At 45.7% G+C, this 19091-nt stretch overlaps 1 protein-coding gene across 10 annotated transcripts in view; it reads left to right on the forward strand.

The window, feature by feature from the left end:
* The first annotated feature begins 1021 nt into the window (after positions 1 to 1021).
* Positions 1022 to 19091, forward strand: part of NCAM1 (neural cell adhesion molecule 1) — an 84527-nt gene continuing 66457 nt past the window's right edge. For 7 of the 10 annotated variants that reach the window (XM_058857079.1, XM_058857086.1, XM_058857078.1 and 4 more), the window contains exon 1: positions 1022 to 1316. In XM_058857079.1, the coding sequence (XP_058713062.1) occupies positions 1253 to 1316 (64 nt within the window). In that variant the 5' untranslated portion in view covers positions 1022 to 1252. The remainder of the gene's footprint in view (positions 1317 to 19091) is intronic. The other 3 variants (XM_058857077.1, XM_058857081.1, XM_058857082.1) reach the window with 2 other exon arrangements.

The raw sequence follows: 19091 nt of genomic DNA on the forward strand, positions 1-19091 counted from the left end.
TACAGGTGAAATGGTGTCTCCAGATTCTCCTTTATTCTGCCCCATCCCTGAGCTGGAGGGGGTTTGGGGTGATTTTTCCTCTGCTGAATTCCCCGTGAGTTCTTCCCTTTATCCACCCTGGGAGTTAAAATTCCCACACCATGGACTGAAATGTTGTTTAATGGGAATAAAGATCTGCTGGAACAACCATACACAAAAATTCATGGTATTTGTTGCCTGCAATATTCTCTCTTCACATAACTTCTGCTCCAATTTTTGGGGATGTCAGCTGGCAGGGAAAAAGAGCTGCCTTAATTGAGGTAATGTTCTCTCCAAGACTCCTAATAATTATATATTATATATTATAATACTATTAATTATAATTAATAATAAATTATTAATAATATATATTTTATGTTAATGTGATAATAGTGATGGCATGATAATTGATAATAATAAATATAATAAATATAATAAATATAGTACAATACAATATAATACAATACAATAAATATAATATAATATAATATAATATAATATAATATAATATAATATAATATAATATAATATAATATAATATAATATAATATAATATAATATAATATAATATAATATAATATAATATAATATAATATAATATAATATAATATAATATAATATAATATAATATAATATAATATAATATAATATAATATAATATAATATAATATAATATAATATAATATAATATAATATAATATAATATAACATAATAATATAACATAATGTAATGTAATGTAAAGTAATATAATGTAATAATGTGATGATAATTGGTAATGATGCTATGATGATAATCATGTGACAAAAATTAATACATACGATAATATATTAATAATACATTATAATGATATTATAATATATAATTATAATATGTAATTTATCATATATAAGAGCATAATCATGCGCTAATAATTAATAACGATGCCATGACAGCTACCAACAATGCGACAGCAATTATCAAAGCTGATCAGGGGGTTTATTTATTTATTTGCCGGTTCCAGAAGCAGAGCGGGTTCGTTCCGCGCGGTCCCCGCCGGGCGCGCAGCGGGCACTATTTGCCGTGGCGGAGGGATCATGTCGGGCGGGGGCCGGACAGACCGGGCGGAGGGATCGCGGCGCTGTCAGTGAGCGCGGCGGCGCCGGGACGCGGCGGGCGCAGCGAGCGCAGCGGAGCGGCCACACGGGCTCGGCTCTCCGCGCCCTCCCCGCGCCCGCAGCCCCGGCGAGCGGCTCCATGGGTGCGATGCTGCTGCCGCTCGCCGTGCTGCCCTGCGCCTTCGTCCTGCTGCGAGCCGCAGGTACGCGGGGCGCCGGGGGCGGGGGCGCGCCGCGAACAATGGGGTCGGGCGGACCCCGGGGTGCTGCGGGGGGGCCGCGCGGCCGCAGCGGGAGGACGGCGGTGGCAGCGGCAGGAGGAGGAGGAGGAGGAGGAGGAGGAGGAGGATGAAGAGGCGGCCGGGCTGCCCCTGGGAGGGGGAGCAGCGGCGGGGCCGTGCGGGTCGGTGCGCGGGGAGCGCAGACAATGGGCGCGGAGGGGATGCTGCGGCTGTCGCGGCGGGCTCGGTGCGCACCGCCGGGATGCTCCGCGGCCGCCGCCCTCCGCCAGCCGGGCACGGACGCGGCCGGGGAGCGAGCGAGGGATGCGATGGCCGTGGAGCGGCTGGAATGATGAAAAGAGAAGGAGGAGAAGGAGAGAAAAAAAGAAAGAAAAAGGAGGGGCGCGGGGCGCTGCCGTTGTGGAGCGGCTCCGGGCGCGAGCGGTGCGGCGCTGGCCCCGCCGTGGCCGCTCGGGAGCCGCCGGTGGCCGCCCCAGTCGCCACCGCCCGCGTTCGGGAGCGGCAGGTTGGGCTGGAAGCGGCAGGATGGAGCGGCCACACCTTCGCCGGCCCCGCCCCAGCCGGCATCCCTCCTCCGAGCCGCATCCCTGTGCTGTCCATCCCGTCCGGAATGCATCCCTGTGCTGTCCGTCTGTCCGTCCGTCCCTCCTCCCGGCGCTGTCCGTGCCGGCGCTCCCCGGGGAGCGCTCCCCGAGCCGCGCTGCGCTCCGCCGGTGTTTGCTCCCTGTCCCGTCCTGTCCTGCTCAGCCCCGTGTCCCCCGTCCCTCCAGAGCATCCCGGGCTGGCTGTGCCGCCGCCACCTCGCAGATGTCACCGAGCCCCTCTCGGCTCCGCTTTTGGTGTCCGGCTCCCGGCGCTGTGTCCGTGTCCCTGCGCTCCCTGGAGCTGTCGGTGTGTCCTTGCCGTGTTCCATCCCTGGCTCCGCACCCAGCACCCCTCCCCAGGCTGAGCATTTCTATCTCCGTAAGCAATTCCCGCTGCCGGGGCTCTCCCTGCTCTCCTGGTGACAGTCGCTGTCGTGGTGACCAGTGCCACCAGTGTCCCCAGGGCTGCTGCCAAACCCCAGCCACCTGTTTAACACCAGCGCAGCACCCGCCCTGATCCGAAGCGCTGCACTTCAGCCTCTCTTTAATGCCAAAAGCCCAAAAAGCAGCGTTCACGAGAGGGTCTGTGCAATAAAGGAGGGGTTGCGCTCCCGGTGCCGGCAGCTCTTCCCGTATCCAGCTCCGCATCTGGCCCGGCCACACCCTCCCATCCCCGTGGCTGCACATTCCTGCTCTCCGTGCTCAGTGCCAGACTGCTCCCTGCGATTGCACAGCCATCGCCTCCCTGACACATCCACACTGCCTTTCTCAGCTCTGGGAGGGCACAATAAAGCGCCTTGCTTTGGGGTTTTTGCTGGTTTTTTTTTTCCCCAGGGGAAATAAATGGGAGTAAGCAAAAGAAAAATTATCTGCATATCATCTGTTGCCCCACTCAAATACATGTTTATCCAATAATAATAATTATGAATATGGAGACTGCCTAGGGAGCTGCACAGCTGGAACTGTTAAATCAGCATAAAATGGAGAACACAAAAACCAAATAAAATATTAAAAAGCTAGAACAAAGCAGCAGCAGTGTTTATGGTGAAAGCAGCACCAAGCACATCCAGCTCTGCTTTCCACCCTAAAAGATGCTCTGCTCTTGTACCTCTTTCCCAGCTGAGCTCACCAGTCTGTGATGGGGGAGAAGGAATTTTGCTTTGAAAGCTGTGGAGATGTCAGTTCAAGAGGGTGTTTTATTTATTTCTATTTATTTTATGATTGTGCTGCTAAAAAAAAACCCTTAAGCTTAAATATAAGAGGAGGCAAGAGAGAGATATTTTATCAGTGTGGATTTCCTGAGGAAACTGTTGTGGGGGGTAGGTTCACAAGCAAACCGTGTCTTTTATGTCTTTTAGAATAATTCCACATTTTGTGTGTATCTCTGTGGCCTGTGCTAGCAATGATTTATTTAGTCTGCTTTAAAATGAAAACAATCTCTGATAATTTAGAAGCTGATTTATAGACAGAGCAGATGGCTCCTCTCCTTTCATGTACATCCTGAGAACTGTGGTTTCCTAAAGAATAGAGAGGATTTTGTATCAACTTTATCCCCTTGACACATGAACTTGAAAATTCCCGACTTGACTCTCGGGCTGGTTTTTTTAGTCTTGGGTCTTTTGGGTGCGGGTTTTGTCAGAGGGGTTTTTTTAAGGACATTTAATACAAGAGTAACTCAGTGAATACCCAGTTTTTAAGTGTTAAACATTGTGGCTGCTCTCCAGGCTGAAAGTGCCTTCACTTTTCTTGGCTCGTCTCCAGAAATGTATTTTCAGGCTAGACTGCTCTGCCTGGGTACAGGCGCTGGTTTATCGTGGATAGAGAACACCATGGGGGTTTTTTAGGGGTTTTCCTGTTTGTTTGGGGTGGGAGGGCGATGCCATGGATTTCCTCCACGGGCTGCCAGGGAAGCAGAACCAATTGCTGGGGGAGGAGGAGGAGGAGGAGGAGGGGATCCTGCATCTGCTGCCATCAGTCTGCGATGAACAGAGGGATAGCTCGGCGAGGAGACAAAGCACAGTTCATTTCCTCATTTCAAAAGCCATCCCGCGGTTTTTCTCATTATTTTACACACCTGGTGATATAAAAAAGGGCATTTTCGGTGGGTTTCTGGGGTGGTTTTGGAAGCATTGGTTTTGCAGTGTATTCGGCTTTAAGATGGGTATTATGAACTTCCCCAAATGCCTCTGTAAGCGGCCTGGGGGAAGCTGTTTCCTTTGGAATTGTGTCCTGGCTTTTACACAGGGAATCCTGAGCAAGGTTCGAGGATCTGATGCTACCAGGGCAGTGTTTTTCAGGTGCACTGAAAGGAAGATGCTCATTTCTTTGTTTATTTCCCAATTCTGTCCCTTCCCAGGGACGTGAAATGTGATGGGAAACAAGCGAAGTGTAAATCCCGAACCTGGAAAGTGACGAGGAAACAGAATTGAATTTTCCTTGTTGTTTATAAACAGGGAGAATGGGAATAACTGTGCTGAGGGTGTGTCTGGCAGGGAACTACGGCTCCCAGCAGCTCCTGTCTCCTGGCTGCTTCCTTTGCACGTGTTTTTTAGGAATTAATGTGTCGCTTTTCATCCCAACACTCTCCCCCCGCCCTCCAAAAATAAATAAATAAAATATAAATAAATAAAAAAGAGCCACCAGGCAAATAGACTTGGAGCCATCCAAATCACAGGAGCAAATTTGAAGGTCAGCTCTGGGCTGGCTGTGGCTCCTTTTGTTTAGGAAAACACATTAGCATGGAGCAAAGGGCTGGCTGTGCACAGGGATGGAAATGAGCAGGGTTTGGCAGCAGGGCCATTATGGCCCCGCAGTTCCTGGTGGGGAAATGCAGCTGCTCATTAGGAACGAAGCCTTTTGAAGTGACCGTGAGAGCCAAATGGCAGCGCCTGCTCCTGCCTTTGGGGTTGGCTCCCAGCTCTTCCCCGGGTTTGGGGTCTGCAGCGTGCATGGAATGGAGGAAAGTAGATAAAATCTCAGATTAAAATAGTTTTATGACTTAAAATGCAGTGTTTTCCACTATATTGATGGTAAGGCAGATAATCCCTCTCCATGCAGTGGTGCCTGCAGATTCCAGACCTTCCAAGGATAAATGACAGACACAGGATGGAGTCACCATCCCTGGAAGTGCCCAGAAAATACCTGATTGTGGCACTTGAGGCTGAAAACAGTGGTGGTGCAGGGCTGACAGTGAGACCTGGTGATCTTAAAGGTCTTTTCCAGCCTTAATGATTCACGAATAGCAGTTTCAGGAGGAATTTCTTCATGGAAAGGGTTAAACACCGGCAGGGGCTGCCCTGGGAGGTTCGGATTCCTCATCCCTGAGGTGTCCAAGGATTGCTGGACAAGGTGGGGATTGGTCACAGCTTGGACTCGATGGCCTCAGAGGGCTTTTCCAAGCCCAGTGGCTCTGTGATTCCATGAAAAACCCCGTGCCAGAACGCATTGGGGTGTCCAGGGGAGGTGCTGACGTATTTTAACATACCCAAGGCCACCTGGAAACTTCCTCAGAGCATTTTTTGGACCCTGTTACAGCTGTGGCTTCTGAGGTTGCTTTTGCACCAAGAATTTATGTACAGGAGGTGCTTCAGCTAATTCCTGACTTGGACAAATGTGGGACATCAACAGCCTCAGTCCGGAGAGCTCCAGATCTGCAGGCAGCTGCCGGAAAAGCTGATTTTTGGGGAACAGCACACAATGGGAGGTTTATCCTGCAAAGCAAGTGCAAATTGCTTTAAGATTCCTCTGAAGAAGCAGCAGCAGCAGCTGTGGGGTAGAGTCACATTGGGCTGTGCTTAAGAGCTGGGGGGGAGTTCTCCGAAATCTGAAAAATGAAGAATAATTAGGATGGAGATGTGGTGTTTGCAGCAGAAGTCACGGAGCCATGTAGGGTTTGAACAGGATAAAAAATAAGATGCTTGTGCCTGGGGATGAATGTCTCCCCTTCCCTCTGCAGAAGCAGGGCTGGGCTTGGGATGTGGGGGCATTTTCAGCTCTGGAATCGCTCCCTGAGGCTTCTGTGCTCCTGCTGTGCCCAGGGGATGGAGGGACAGAAGGGGCTGGGTGTCCCCAGGTGAATTCAGGCTGGAAACCAGGTCAGAGAGGGGACAGAGCCCAGGGAGCCCTGAGGCCACAGGCAGGGATGCAGCCCTATACCCGTGCCTGTGGTGCAGGGAAATTCACTGCAGGCTGCAGGCAGGAATGGGATATGTGCTGATCCAGCCTCTATTTTCATCCCAGATCCTGTGACAGGACAGAGGCAGGGGCTGGTGGGGAAATGGGAGTTGGAAATGGCATCTCAGGGATGGGAAAACGGTACAACCTAGAAAAATATTTGGGAAATCCACTGAAATGGTCGATTTCTTAAAATGGGGAGCACATTTGATTTATTTTTATTTAAAACAAATGTCCATCGCTTCACCAGGGCTTTATTGGCCAGGACAAAATCCAAAAAGAAACTCTTGACTGCTTTGATTGTTCCAGAATTGTCAATCTCATCATGTCTTGAACAAAAATATTTATGTTTTCTTTCTAGCTGAATTTTTAAGACTGGTGCAGCCATTGGGTAAATCAGGGTAGGTACTTTCAACCATTTGTAATTAAAATCAGGCAAGTCAGGTTAATTTTCTGAAAATCCTAACCCTGACCTGCTCCTCGCTGCTGAGGCCACATTTGGAGTGCAGGGTCCAATTCTGGGTTCCCCAGTGGCAAAAATAAATCTGTGGATTTACTGCAGAGTCTGGAGGAGGGACTGGAGGAGCATCTTTGGTGTGAGAAGAAGCTGAGACTGGACAGAGAAGACTCGAGGGGATGCAGATGGGGATAAATCCCTGCTGGGAAGGAGTGGAAACAGCCAGGATCTCCCCAGAGATGCCCAGCGACAGAACAAACTGGAATACAGCAAATCCTCTCTGAACATATGAAAACACAACAAAATCCCTCTTTTATTCTGTGGGTTTTTTTTGTTGTTTTTTTCCTTTTTTTTTATTTTGTTGGATGAATCCTGGAACAGGTTGAGTGGAGAGATTGTGGATTCTCCATCCATGGACTGGATAATCTCAAGATGTCCCTTCCAACCCAGATTATTCTGTGATTTTTCCTACCTCTACTCTTATAAAAACAGTTACAATAGAAGCTTATTTGAATATTTAATTTACTTTTCCTTCTTTGTTTATACTCATGCTATTTATCACCCTTGAATCTTTAAGATAAATAAGAATGTTAATTGTTTGTTGCTGGTTTATGGTTAATTATAATTTACCACATTGATTCACTTGCAATATAATTCCAAAGAATGGGAGTGTGTAAATCTGTGTACAGAAATGGGGAGCTGGGTGAAATGAAGGGTTGGAGGAAGAAATGAGCCAGGTGAAATATTCGGGCCACATTTTGGGCAGAGTTTGGTCTGAATCAGTGCTTGAAATTCCAGTTCCTTTCCAGAGGAGAGCCCTGGCTGAGCTGTAGAGTTGAGCAGGTGATAGATGATGGAATTAAGTGGTATAAATTTTAGACAATGTAAATAGAAAATTGTTGCCTCCAAATTCGAATGGGCTTTTCCAGATGTTTAATATCTCTTGTCCCAAAAGCAACTGTATAAAAAAATACTTCAAATGTTGCTGCAACTGCAATACATTCCTGCAAAATTTAGTTAATTGTCCCTGAAATCAAACTGTAGGATTATAAATGTCCTTGCTTTATGGAAAAAAAAAAAAACCCTAAACATTTATTTAACAAGTGCAGCTCTTTGCAGCGGGTTCCAAATGAAGATTGATGTGCATTAAGCATTGAAAAATTCAAATCCCATTTCTTCCTATGTGGGATATTCCAAAGGAGGAGCAGCCAGTTTGGTGTTGTTTGCACAATATTGGCAAATTGGGCTTTAATGTGTGGCATCATTGCATAATCTGGTGTTTAAAATAAACACGGGGCGGTAATTGAGGGCAGCTCGGGGTTGGGGGATGCTCGGTGGTGGTTCCTCAGAGCCCAGCCTGTCCTTGCATATTAATCACCCTCTCAAAGGAGCTCTGATTTGCATTGTGCAGGCCCTGGGATTGTTGTGCTCAAAAGGGTTTTTTATTCCATTCAAGTGGTGGGGCTGAGAGCAGCAGAATCCGGGCAGCGTTTGGGTGAGGAGAGCCCCGCTCTGCTCCCTGTGAGCCCTGCCCTGCCAAGTGCCCACACCAAAACCCACACTGGGCTGCAAAATCAAATATTGACCCCTTGCTTTTGCCTTTTGGGATCACAGCAGGCCAAGCTCGAGGTCTTGTTCCCTTTGGGGAAATCTCAAATTGTGGGAGTTTGGGGGTTACAGGATTTCCCACTCCTCTGGTGTGGTTTTCTGGAGGTTCAGCTGCTCCTCTGGGGCACTGTGAGATGCTGATGAGCTGTGCCTGTGTGGAAAAATGCAGAAAATCCAAAAATAATCCAGATTTTGGGTGCTTTTCTTTGTACAAGTCCCAAAAAGCCTGTAGATATTGAGCCATGGACTTCAGTGAGCAGCAGAGATGTTTCAGCGGGTGACAGGCTGGTGTAGAGAAGGAGAAAATGGGCAGATAAAATATATAATAAATAAAATACATATCTCTATCTCTAGCTAGATCTAGATAGATACAGATTTACATACAAACATTGTACTGGAGGATAGTGGGAATTGTATTTTATTGCTATGAGTAGGAGAATTGGGCTGCAAATTGTGGTTGTGAATTACCACCAGCTCACAGGTGAAAACTGATCCTGGCTGTGCTGAAGAAAACCTTTTGTTGGAAGGAAAAATCTGCATTTCAGACAACAACTATCACAGTGCTCCCCAAATCCAGAGATGTTATCCTGGGTTTGTGTTTAATCAATATTATTGAGCTGTTTGCTGAAGTCCTTGGTGTCTCTTTGCTTGTGCTTTTCCTCGTTTTATCAACTCCTTGGGCACATTTTTTTACTCTTGATTATTTTGTTCTGTGAGAAAATTGGCAGCGAGTTCCCTCTTAGTGTGAATTTCAGGGGTGAGGTTATGTAAAGCAGCAGTTTCCAAACAGGACTCCAAGGAGCTAAAAAAGCCTGAGCAGCCTTGAGTGATGATCTTGGGGCTGAGCTGAGGTTGGTTTTAACGTGGAAAGGTCTTTGTGGAAATGAATCACTGGAGCAGAGCTTTTGGTGTGTTTATTGTTGTTCTCCGTGTTCAAAATGGCATTTTCAGGGTATTTTTGTAGGGAACATGAGGAATTTTTGTGTAATTTGGTAATGCTGTTAAGGCAACAAGACAGGGAGAGCGTTTTTCTGCCAAATGTTCATTTTGCTGTATTTTAGTGAGAGTTGTTGGGTTTATGTGTGGATGTTTTGGGGTGGGAATGGGTGGATTTTCATGCTGTAGCAGAACTTTGCCTGTGTCACTGCAGTCAGAAGGAAACCCTCAAACCATCCAGGCCACACAATTCCCATTTATTCCCCTCATAATTCCATGTAAAGGAATTGCAGTATTTCCAGATGAAGTGTAGCAGGAAATACTAAAATACTAAAAATACAAAATATTTCCCTTTAGTGACAGCTGCCTTCAGATTGGATTTATATCATTAATATAATATTAATATTGTATATCATTAATATTAATTGTGTGCAAGCTGTGGCGCTGTTCTGATGAACCCCTTAGAGCCCCCCTGTGTGTGCTTTGAAAGCCTCAAAACAACCATTTTAAATCTTCCTTTTAAATTTGTTAAGGTGCATCACAGATTCCACAGGACCCAGTGAGCAAAATTCCCATTCATGAGGGGCTGATTATGACATTTGAGGACTTAATTTTGCATTTTTCTCTGTGTTAATGGCGAGAGAAAGACGCTTGTGCGTGGCATTTTGGCAAAATACAATCCTGTCGTAGAGAAAATTCAAAATTCCTTGCTTGGAACTTCCTGGATTCTTGTGAGGCTGCAGGAATGAAAAGAACAGAGCTGGGAGTGTGTTGCAGTTGTGTTTGCAGCAGATAATCCCCCCCAGAGCAGCGTGCTCAGGGGCTGGGAGCAGACACACGGAATTACTGCCCACTCCCTAAATCCTCCTCACTTTAATCTCTCCATCAGCTCTGCAAAGGCTCCCAGCATTTATTCCCTGCTGCCTGGGGTTTGTCAGGAATATATGGAAGGAATAAAAGTGTAAATTTATTTATTGTAGACAGCCTGGAACAACTTTTATTGTTTTTGGTTTTTTTTTTTATTCTTCATTTTGCTTTTCATATTGGTTCACTTCGGCCTTTGCCATTGTATTTTTATTTGGGGATGGGCTTTGGCCGTTTTGCTCTCTAATTTTTCTCCATCTCTCTATAAAATGAATATTTCATGAAATAGAAGCAAACTTGGAGTAGTTTGTGCTTCGTGGACAAAAATAACGTAGTGCTGCAGTGATTTTTTGTGGGTTTAATTTCCCCCTTCAGGCCAGCATGACTATTAGCTCCAGAGCAAGAAATACAGTGAAATATTTCTGTTAAATAAAATAAAAGTTATTTTTCTCTAGAAATGGGTAGGATTGGTAGGATGCTTTTATTCCTGGCCAAAAAAACCAGTGTGTTTTTTGTGGTCACGCTGGTGTGCAGTTTGCTTTTGCACAGTATCAGGCATGAGGAGGTAAATCCTGCTTTTATCCAGTGCCAGGGAATATCCAGGGAGGAATTTCTCTCACCTGCTCACAGGTACTGAGGGATCCTTACAAAAATTCCAAGTGCCTGCTTGAGTAAAGATCAATGTAAACCTGCACAAGGGCCGTTTCTTTTTAAACAAATGACTTGTGCTGATCTTTCCTTACACCTGGTGAAAAACCAGGGTTTTAATTGAAAGAGAAAATGTTGTTTTTTCCCACCCAGACCCTTCCTTGCTGCTCACACTGCAATTAATGTGACCTGCTGCTCATTAATGGCTTGCAGTGGGTGTGGAGGGAAAAGCGCAGTAAATTCATATAAACAGTGCTCTTTTCCTTGCTGGGTGCTCCCAGCTCTGCTGAAGGGGAGCTCTGGGAGGGTTTTTAACCAATCTGTCGGCATTTTGTGCCGTTTCACACTTGGCTTCTGTTGGAAGAACAAAAATCTCCTTCGCTTGCAAGCAGCAAAGCTCAACATCATCAGCAAAGCATTGAGCAGACTCAGTCCTGAGAGATTTCTGCTCTTCCAGAAGAAAACCTGAGCTTCAAACCCTTTGATTGGGCTCTTTTTTAAAACACGCATTTTTCTGGAGCTGCTTTTTCCGTGATTTTACTGAGGAGTCACTGAATATTGGAGGTGAAAAGGTGCACTCGGAGCAGGAGCTGTTGGAGCGTGTTTGCCTTGGAATTTTTTGTGTTCTGGGCAAACACACTTCAGCTATTTCTGCTTTTATCAGTGGTTGGTGTTTGCTGATAAAACAATGGTAGAAATAAGTGATTTCTACGCAGGCTTGTGGGTTTGCATGGTTTTAATGTGAAAATAATAGCTTGTGGGAGATGGGAGAACTCTAAAGGCTGTTCTTCAGGACAGTCTCTGTTAGTGCTGTGTAATACCAATAATTAAAACTTTTTTTATGCTTTTTAATATGTGTGCTTCAGTTTCTGATAACCTGTCTCTGTTAATCCCCAAAGAAAAGGCTGAATGTGCCAGTTAGCTGCAGATGAAAGTCCCAAATTTTGGAATTCCCATTATTTTGGTTAAAAGAAGCCACTTTTAGATGAAAAATTCTTGCTTTGAGACTGGATCTGGATTTCAATGAAACCACAGAGCTGCTGTGGACCATTTTTGTTGCGTTTAACCCTGAATTTCAGGCTCTGGTTTGTAGCTGCAGTCACTCTGGCAGGTCTGGAGGGTGATCAGTGCCCTATTCCAAAGCTTCAGTGAATTCCCAGGAGTTGCTTTTCATCAACCTAAATTGCTTCATCCTCGAGACAAAAATAGCAAATCTCACACTCCCTGGTTTGGGGCGTTCAGGGCCTGCATTATTGATGGATTCCTGCAGCGTCCTCTGTGTCCAGAGGATTTCTTGTGTGTGATTTATTATTTAGTGGCACATGCAGAAGCACCTCCAAGCATTAAAGAAACAAAAGATAAAGGTATTTTCTTATCAGGTGAATGGTTCTCTTATCTCCTTTTCCTTGAAGATTGCAGTGAGTAGTGGGACCAGAGGAATTTAGTTGGAGTGGTGAGTGAAAGCAATGCTGCTGATTCCCTTGGAATTTAGCACTTTAAATGGATTAGAACTAAAAATATCCCTGCCTGGCATTGCGTCAGATGCAGAAGCCTTTCAGAGTATCTGCATTTCCATGTTTGATGGCAATTTCAAAAGATTCCCACGCTGGAGCAAAGTGGGAGCGTGGCGAAGGGGAGCCAGGATTCTTCAGTGGAGCAGCAGCAAATTGTAAAATTCCTGGGTGTTGCTGAAGTGGGAGCCCACAGAAGCAGCGTTTGGGAAGGAAAAGGGGATTTTTGTTGCAGGCAGGGTGGGAAATTCTCTCCTTGGACGTGTGGAAGCCTCAGTAGGAATCAGTTTGTGCCTTTGGGGTGGGATCTTGCAGCCTCTGGTCCACATCTTGTTGGTCAATTCTATTGCCAATTAATTCACTCACAGCTCATGTTTGGGCTTTTTTGTTAATAATGGTGTGTGAACACTGCAGTGGGGCTTGAGATGCGCTCCTTGTAATCCCAAAAACCAGGAAGGGGATTTTAACAATGGCAAGGGAAACAATCACGTTTTGTGCTTGTCTAAAAGCCTGGAATTTCACCATCACAAAGGAGGGGACTTTGACTGAACTCGTGGCGTGTGCTCCTGTTTTGTTTGGAGAAATTTGACTTTCCTAGAGCAGTGAAATGGTCTCTGTGCCCTTGTAGAGGAGCTGAACCAGAGCAATAGAGAATCCCACAGTGCTAATTGGGGTGCTTTCAATGAAATGTGGTGGTACCACTGTGTTAAACATCCTCATGCATTATTAGCTCCTAAACTGCTGGAAAATCCCTATAAATCACTGCAGTCATTTTTTCCCTTCTGCTGAACATTTCTGTTGATTTTTGGCCCATATTTCATGTGACTGCAGAGCTGTTGGCTGCACATTCAGGAGCTCTAAAGGTGAGTTTCTGCTGGTGCTGGGAGTGTGGTTTGGCTCCAGGTGTTGGTCCTGCAGGTTTGGGAGCTGGAGTGCGGTGTTCAGCTCGTCTGTTTGATGGATCAGCTGCCTGCACTGCAGGGAAGCTTCTTTGAGAGGTTATAAATTCAAGACAGGTAAGATTTGGAAGCTGTGGTCCAGGTTAACATTTTGGACTCCACTAGATGGCACTGATTTATTGTGCTGTTGATAAAAAACCATCAAATGCAGTGGGAGACTTTTATTTTTTGAACAGGAACCATAAAGGAGGTGATGAGGATGCTCAATATTTATCTGTTTGTCTGCTGGGTGCAGTGAGAGTTTCCTTCATGACCTCCAGCTTCTGAAGTGAAGTTTTGGGGAGATGGGGTAGGCCAATCATGAGCATATCTTTGAAATATTTAGCAATATTTATCTCTAAATAAATACCTGTCTTTTCTTATCCTCTTTGTGTGAACTTCCTCTGTTGGTGAAGGAAGAAGCTGGGCCTGTGTTGGTGCAGGCAGCTGGGTTTGCCATAATTGTGTCTCAAACCATCAGAGAATCCAGGATAAATAACAATTCTTATCTTTCTGATAAGAAAAGAGTATTCCTGCTGGGTTACAATCACACAGTTCCAGTTCTGGTTAACAGCAAAGTGATTTGAGTGTGGTGCTGCTGGAGGCCCCTGCGTGTGAGCAAATCATTAATTACTCCAGCTCCAGGGGCAGAAATGAGAGAGGAGTTTTGGTAAATCTGGTGCCCAAATTCTCCCCAGGAGCCTCTGTGTCCTGCTGATCAGGGTGGAAGAGCAGAGAGTTATCCCAGGAATCTGGAATTCCATCTCTCCTGTCTCTTCCCTGCATCCCCAGTGCCACCAAATGCTGGCCTTGAAGGCGTCACAGATGTCACGTGGAGCAGGAGATGTTCTGCTCAGCATTTGGGATGCTCCATGAGGATAAACCTGGAATAAGGCTTGGTTCTACCTCCTTCTCCTCCTCTAATCTCCTTTCCCTGGCAGCTGAGGGGGAGCTGAGCAGTTCTGCAGTTTGGCCTCGCTTGACTTCAGCACTCGTGGGTGTTTTAATCTGGTGCCTCACGAGAGAAGTTGTTCCTACAGAGAGCGTGCAGCTCTCCCTCCCTCCCAAAAGCAAAGCCTGGCTGGTTCCTTGCCTTCCTTTCAGGGGATTTGGAATGGAATGGTTTTCCGAGGAGATCAGCCTCCCTTTTCCATTCAAAGATGTGTTTTCTGTGGTTGGAGGGGTGCAGCCTTTCAGGAGCCTCAGATAAATCCAGCAACGACTCCAGCATTGAGCGTTTGGTAGATGCTGCTGGTTCCTGGAGCTGTGCTTTTTGGGGCTGTGTGTGGGATTTCTGCAGCTCTGGGCGTTTCCCTGGGGAATTTGTGTTTCCCCTCTCCAAAAACTGCGGGGGGAGCTTTGCAGGGGTTGAGCAGCCGAGGCACTGCAGCCATGCAGAGCTGGAGCCCACCTGTGTGTGCCTGGAGATGTGACTGATGTGCTGATATTCTCTGCCTGCTCTGGGCTTTCTTGGTGGTTTTCCCTCCTCTCAAGCTGGAGATTCAGTTGGTTCTTTGGCCTGCAGTTCATTTTTGGTGATGTTTCTCAGCCCTCTGCAGTCTGTGGGATTCCTTCCTGTGACATTGACAGGGTTGGGTTTTTCTAAATCTCCTTTTTTTTTGTCCCTTTTGACACCATGAATTTTTACATAAATTTAAGAATTTAACCCTCAGTGAGGAAATATCAGGTGATGTGTCCTGGCTTTGAATTAATTCTTAACACCATTGTTTCCTAAGTCCATGATTTATATATATTCCATTTAATTCTGGGATTTCTATATTATTAATTCCTAATTCCATTCTTTCCTGACTTTTCCCCATTGCCTTTTTTTTTCTTCTTCTTTTTTCCCCAACGTTTGTCTTTTGTTTGCTGTGTGTTGAAGTTCTGGTATTCCTGGATAAAGGGGTTATTGATAAATTGATGATGTGCAGTGCTTGGGAGCAGCCTGGCTGTCCCCAGGGCCAGGTGGGGACCGGGTGCCTGCTGTCCCTGGGATCTCCCAGATCTGCTTGGGAATTGGCCCCAAAAGGGGAATTCACTGGTTGGGAATCAGTCAGGGCTGGACAGGCACTGTTTGCTGTTCTGTTTTCCAGCACAGAAGGTGGAATAGTAATTTATTATCTGACATTCTTGTAAAACAGATGGAAACCACTCTGCTTGTGAATTTGCAAGGGAAAGGATTCTGGGAGCAGGCTTTGCATATGTCCTTCCCCCCTTGGATTTTTTTTGCATGCTTAGAAAAACAACAGTGAAGTCATCCCTTGTTGTTGGAAGGAAACTTGTGTGGTGTTCCCGCTCCTGCTGTTGAGATGGATAAAAACTCCCCAAACCATCTCTGAACATGGTAAATGGGGGGAAGAAACGGGAAGAAAATAATAGCTGAGAAGTACAATGAGCTCTGCTCGGTTCTCATCCCACATTTGCATTTTTAGTGTAGGGAAAAAAACCCTCTCTTGGATAGAACGACCTGGTGAAGAAAGAGGAGATGTTAAGGCTAAAAAGATTTAATTAAAACCCGAGCAGGTGAATAAATGGCTGAGGATCAGTGAGCAGTGAACGTGCCCTTTGCAGCAGTGACAGGTTTGTGTTGTAGTTCGCGTTTGTTTGTAGCTTTTTCAAGAGGGCAATTAATTAACTTGTTTCTTTGTTTTGGTGATGGTGTTTTGCCTTTAGCGAGCTTCACCCGGGGAGTTCTCGCCCTGCAGAGATAAGGAGGGGGCTGTGGGTTTGGGAGTGCAGATAAGAGCATTTGGGAGCTGGGATTTGGCTGCTTTGGGAATTGGGTATCTCTGGGTGTGTGCTCTGTGCTCTGCAGGCTTCCAAAAACACGGATTGCACTGAAACAGCAGCAGCCTTTGTGACTGGAGCAAAATGCAGGGTGGCAGTGGGAGGAATCAGACAGATGGGTGCTTAACCTAAATCCCTGAATTCCCTGGGGACTCAGAGCTGCTCTGGGAGGTGAGGGAGTGTTCATTCACTCCCAGGGTTACACTGGACATCCCCAGGAGAGGGAAACGCTGCTCCCAGTGGAGATGGCACCAAGGATCTCCCAATTCCCTGCTCAGAAACCTGCTCCACTGGGGAATTCCTTCCCATTTACAGCTTCACTTACAACTCCAGGGAATGTTTGGCTTTCCCTTGGAACTAAAAAAACAAACATGGCACGAAGGTAGACGAGTAGGAAACTCACATCCATGCGCTAACTTACATCAACCACTCATACCTATCAGTCCCATTTATAGAATATTTTCACCATCTGATGTTAATTTTAATCTCTGGAGCTCTGCCTTTCTGTTTCCCAGCACCCATTATCTCTGAATTTCACCCCTGGATCCTGGAAGAGGCAGAATCGGGTGCAGTGATTCCCTGTGAGGATGAGCAGCTCCTGCCTGACCCTCTCCAGGTTCCTGCTGCAGAATCAGAAAATCCCTCTCTAAATCGTGGTGCCACTGCCAATCCATCAAAGCCAGGCTCCAGCCCCGTGTTCCTTGTCCTGGTGCCCATCAGGAGCAGCTGCCTGGTGCACTTTGATGTCCTGGGAGGACAATGGGATCACTGTTCCAGCTCCAAACTGCCTTTCCTTGCTGTTTTCTTTCTTTGGGGGCTGTGGCAGTGGGGAAGACGTGAGGGGGAACACGAGATGTAAATCTCTGGCAGGAAATTGCTCACAAATGCCATCACTGGAACGTCAGGATTTTAGCAGGGATGCACTTGGAAGGCAGCAGAATTTTAATGCTGGCGAATAAATGAGGATGAAGGGGAAAATTGTCCTCATTGAAGAGGGGAAAATCCAGCTTAATTCAGAGCAGAGTGTAATTAAGGGGGAGAAAACTTCTGGCATAGATGGAGAGAGCTGAGAGATTGCAGGAAAAGTTCCTGTGCACAAATGAAAATTATCTATTCCTGTCTGATTTTTTTAGGGAATATGCCCACATTTTCCTGGGGTTTTTAATGAAGTGGACACCCAGAAAATTTGGGTGTAATTCCCTCCAGATCTGTGCAGCAAAGGAGGTGTCTCTATGCAGGAATTTGAATTTTTGCCAAGTGAGGTGCTTTAAAAGCAGCAAGAAAAGCAGAGGTGGTGGATCCTTGTGTTTCTGAGGAGGAAGGAGTCGGGAGGGATGGGGATGGGATCATGGGGTGACAGAAGCACCATCCCAGTGGTTTGGGTTAAGGCTTGATGTAAAATAACACTAAAAGATGCTTCTTTCTCTCCTCTCTCTAAAAGCTCTCATTATTTGCCTCATACACCCCAAAACTGAGGCTCTCTGAAGCTCAGAGATAAATTCTGATTTCTAGTTTCCCCATAATTCAGTGTCAGGATCCCAGTGAGTCACCTTCTCCGAGGGTTTTTGTTGCTGTTCACTAAATGACAGAAGTGACTGAATTCCTGCTTCCAGGCATGTAGGAGATCCCACATTTCTGGTGCCATCTGTTACCAAACTTTGCGGGTTTTGTTTTTCCCAGTTTGCAGCAATTTGAGGGAGAGTAGGGGAAATAGAGCAGGTGATTAAAAGGAGAATTGGAGTGATGCAAAACATTGGTGTAATGACCAGGAAATAAGAGAGTCTGGAGTGGGCCTTTAGTCAATTCAGCAGCCTCTGACAGAAGATGATTTCACTCAAATATTCTGACAAAACCCGCAGGTTCACCCCGTCATGAACCAATTTTAAATTTATTTCTTTATTTTCAATGGTGTCTGGCTGTAATTGCTGCTCATTATCTGTGTTGTGATGAAGGCAGGGGTGAGGATGTCCCAGGAGGTGCTGGCTGATAACAAAAATCACCTTGCAGTGAGCTCTGAGTGCCAGGCAGGCCTCCAGAGTGCATTTTTTAATGAGCTCACCCCGTGGAAAGATCCATTGTTCCCTCCACACACAATTGCTGGCTTGTGCTGTTTGCAGTTCTCTGCTTGGGCAGAATTCTTGGTTTCTGTGGGAATTGTCCTTTGGGTTTGGATTTTTCTTCAGTAGAGATAAAAAAAGGCAAAAAAAAAGGCAATAAAAACCCCATCCAAATACATATTTAATTATTTGTGTTTTAGTGATACAAAGCTTCCACTTTATTATGTGATGCTCGAAGCAGACTTTTAACAAGGATGAGCAAACAACACTTTGTGTTTTTCCCACAGGGGAAGAAAATGGTTCTTAAAACTGAAATCCCCCGTCATTCATGAGTCAGGGCTGATTTTAGGAAGGAGTTGATTGGACGTGAATTACGTAGATGCTACTCCAGAGTTGAAATTATCTTGGGTTACTGTGGGTATTTTTATCTGTGCAGCTGCAGGATTGAAGGCAGAACTGTGCCTACAGCTCTGCTTTCTGTAAAGGAGAATTTATAACAGAACATTTTAATCCTTTCCTTCAAATATTCAATTAGCAAGCTTTGATTTTTATCTTTTTCTGTCACACAGACAGATTCCATCTGCAGTTTGGATTCCCTGACCACACTGACTTAGGCACAAATCCTTTTTTCCCCTCACTGCATGAAGAGTGTGTGACTTCACCAGGCACATCTGTCCCCAGATGTGAGGGTCAGGTTCGGTTCAGGGTTGTGGTTTTGGCTGTTTCTGCCTTGAACCTGGCATTATTTTAGATATCTCAAAGTGGAATTGTGCTTAAACCTGAAACAGAAGCAGATGGATCTCGGCTGGTCCCATGTGGGGGCTCCTGGGGCTCCTCAAAGTCTGGTTTTGTACACCCTAAACCCCTTCATCCTTTTACACCTTTGACTTTTATACTTATTAATATTTATTTTTCCTAGAAGGCATAATGCATTTATTAAGAGCTGTGAATGATCTTGTTCAGGTATTTCTGAAACCTTTGGGGAGGAGCAGCCTGAAGTTGTTCCCGTTCTGTTTCTCACCTCAGTGACAATCACAGATCAGCTTTGGCTGCTGTGCCCCGTGTAAGGTATTATTAGCTGTGCTGAGCAGCCAATCCATCCAAATCCAGCAGCTAATCCCGTTGTTTGAAGGAAATTGTAATGCTGCAGTGTCAGAAACGTTTGTTGGTGCT

The sequence above is a fragment of the Poecile atricapillus genome, chromosome 25 (assembly GCF_030490865.1).
Source record: "Poecile atricapillus isolate bPoeAtr1 chromosome 25, bPoeAtr1.hap1, whole genome shotgun sequence".
NCBI lineage: Eukaryota > Metazoa > Chordata > Aves > Passeriformes > Paridae > Poecile > Poecile atricapillus.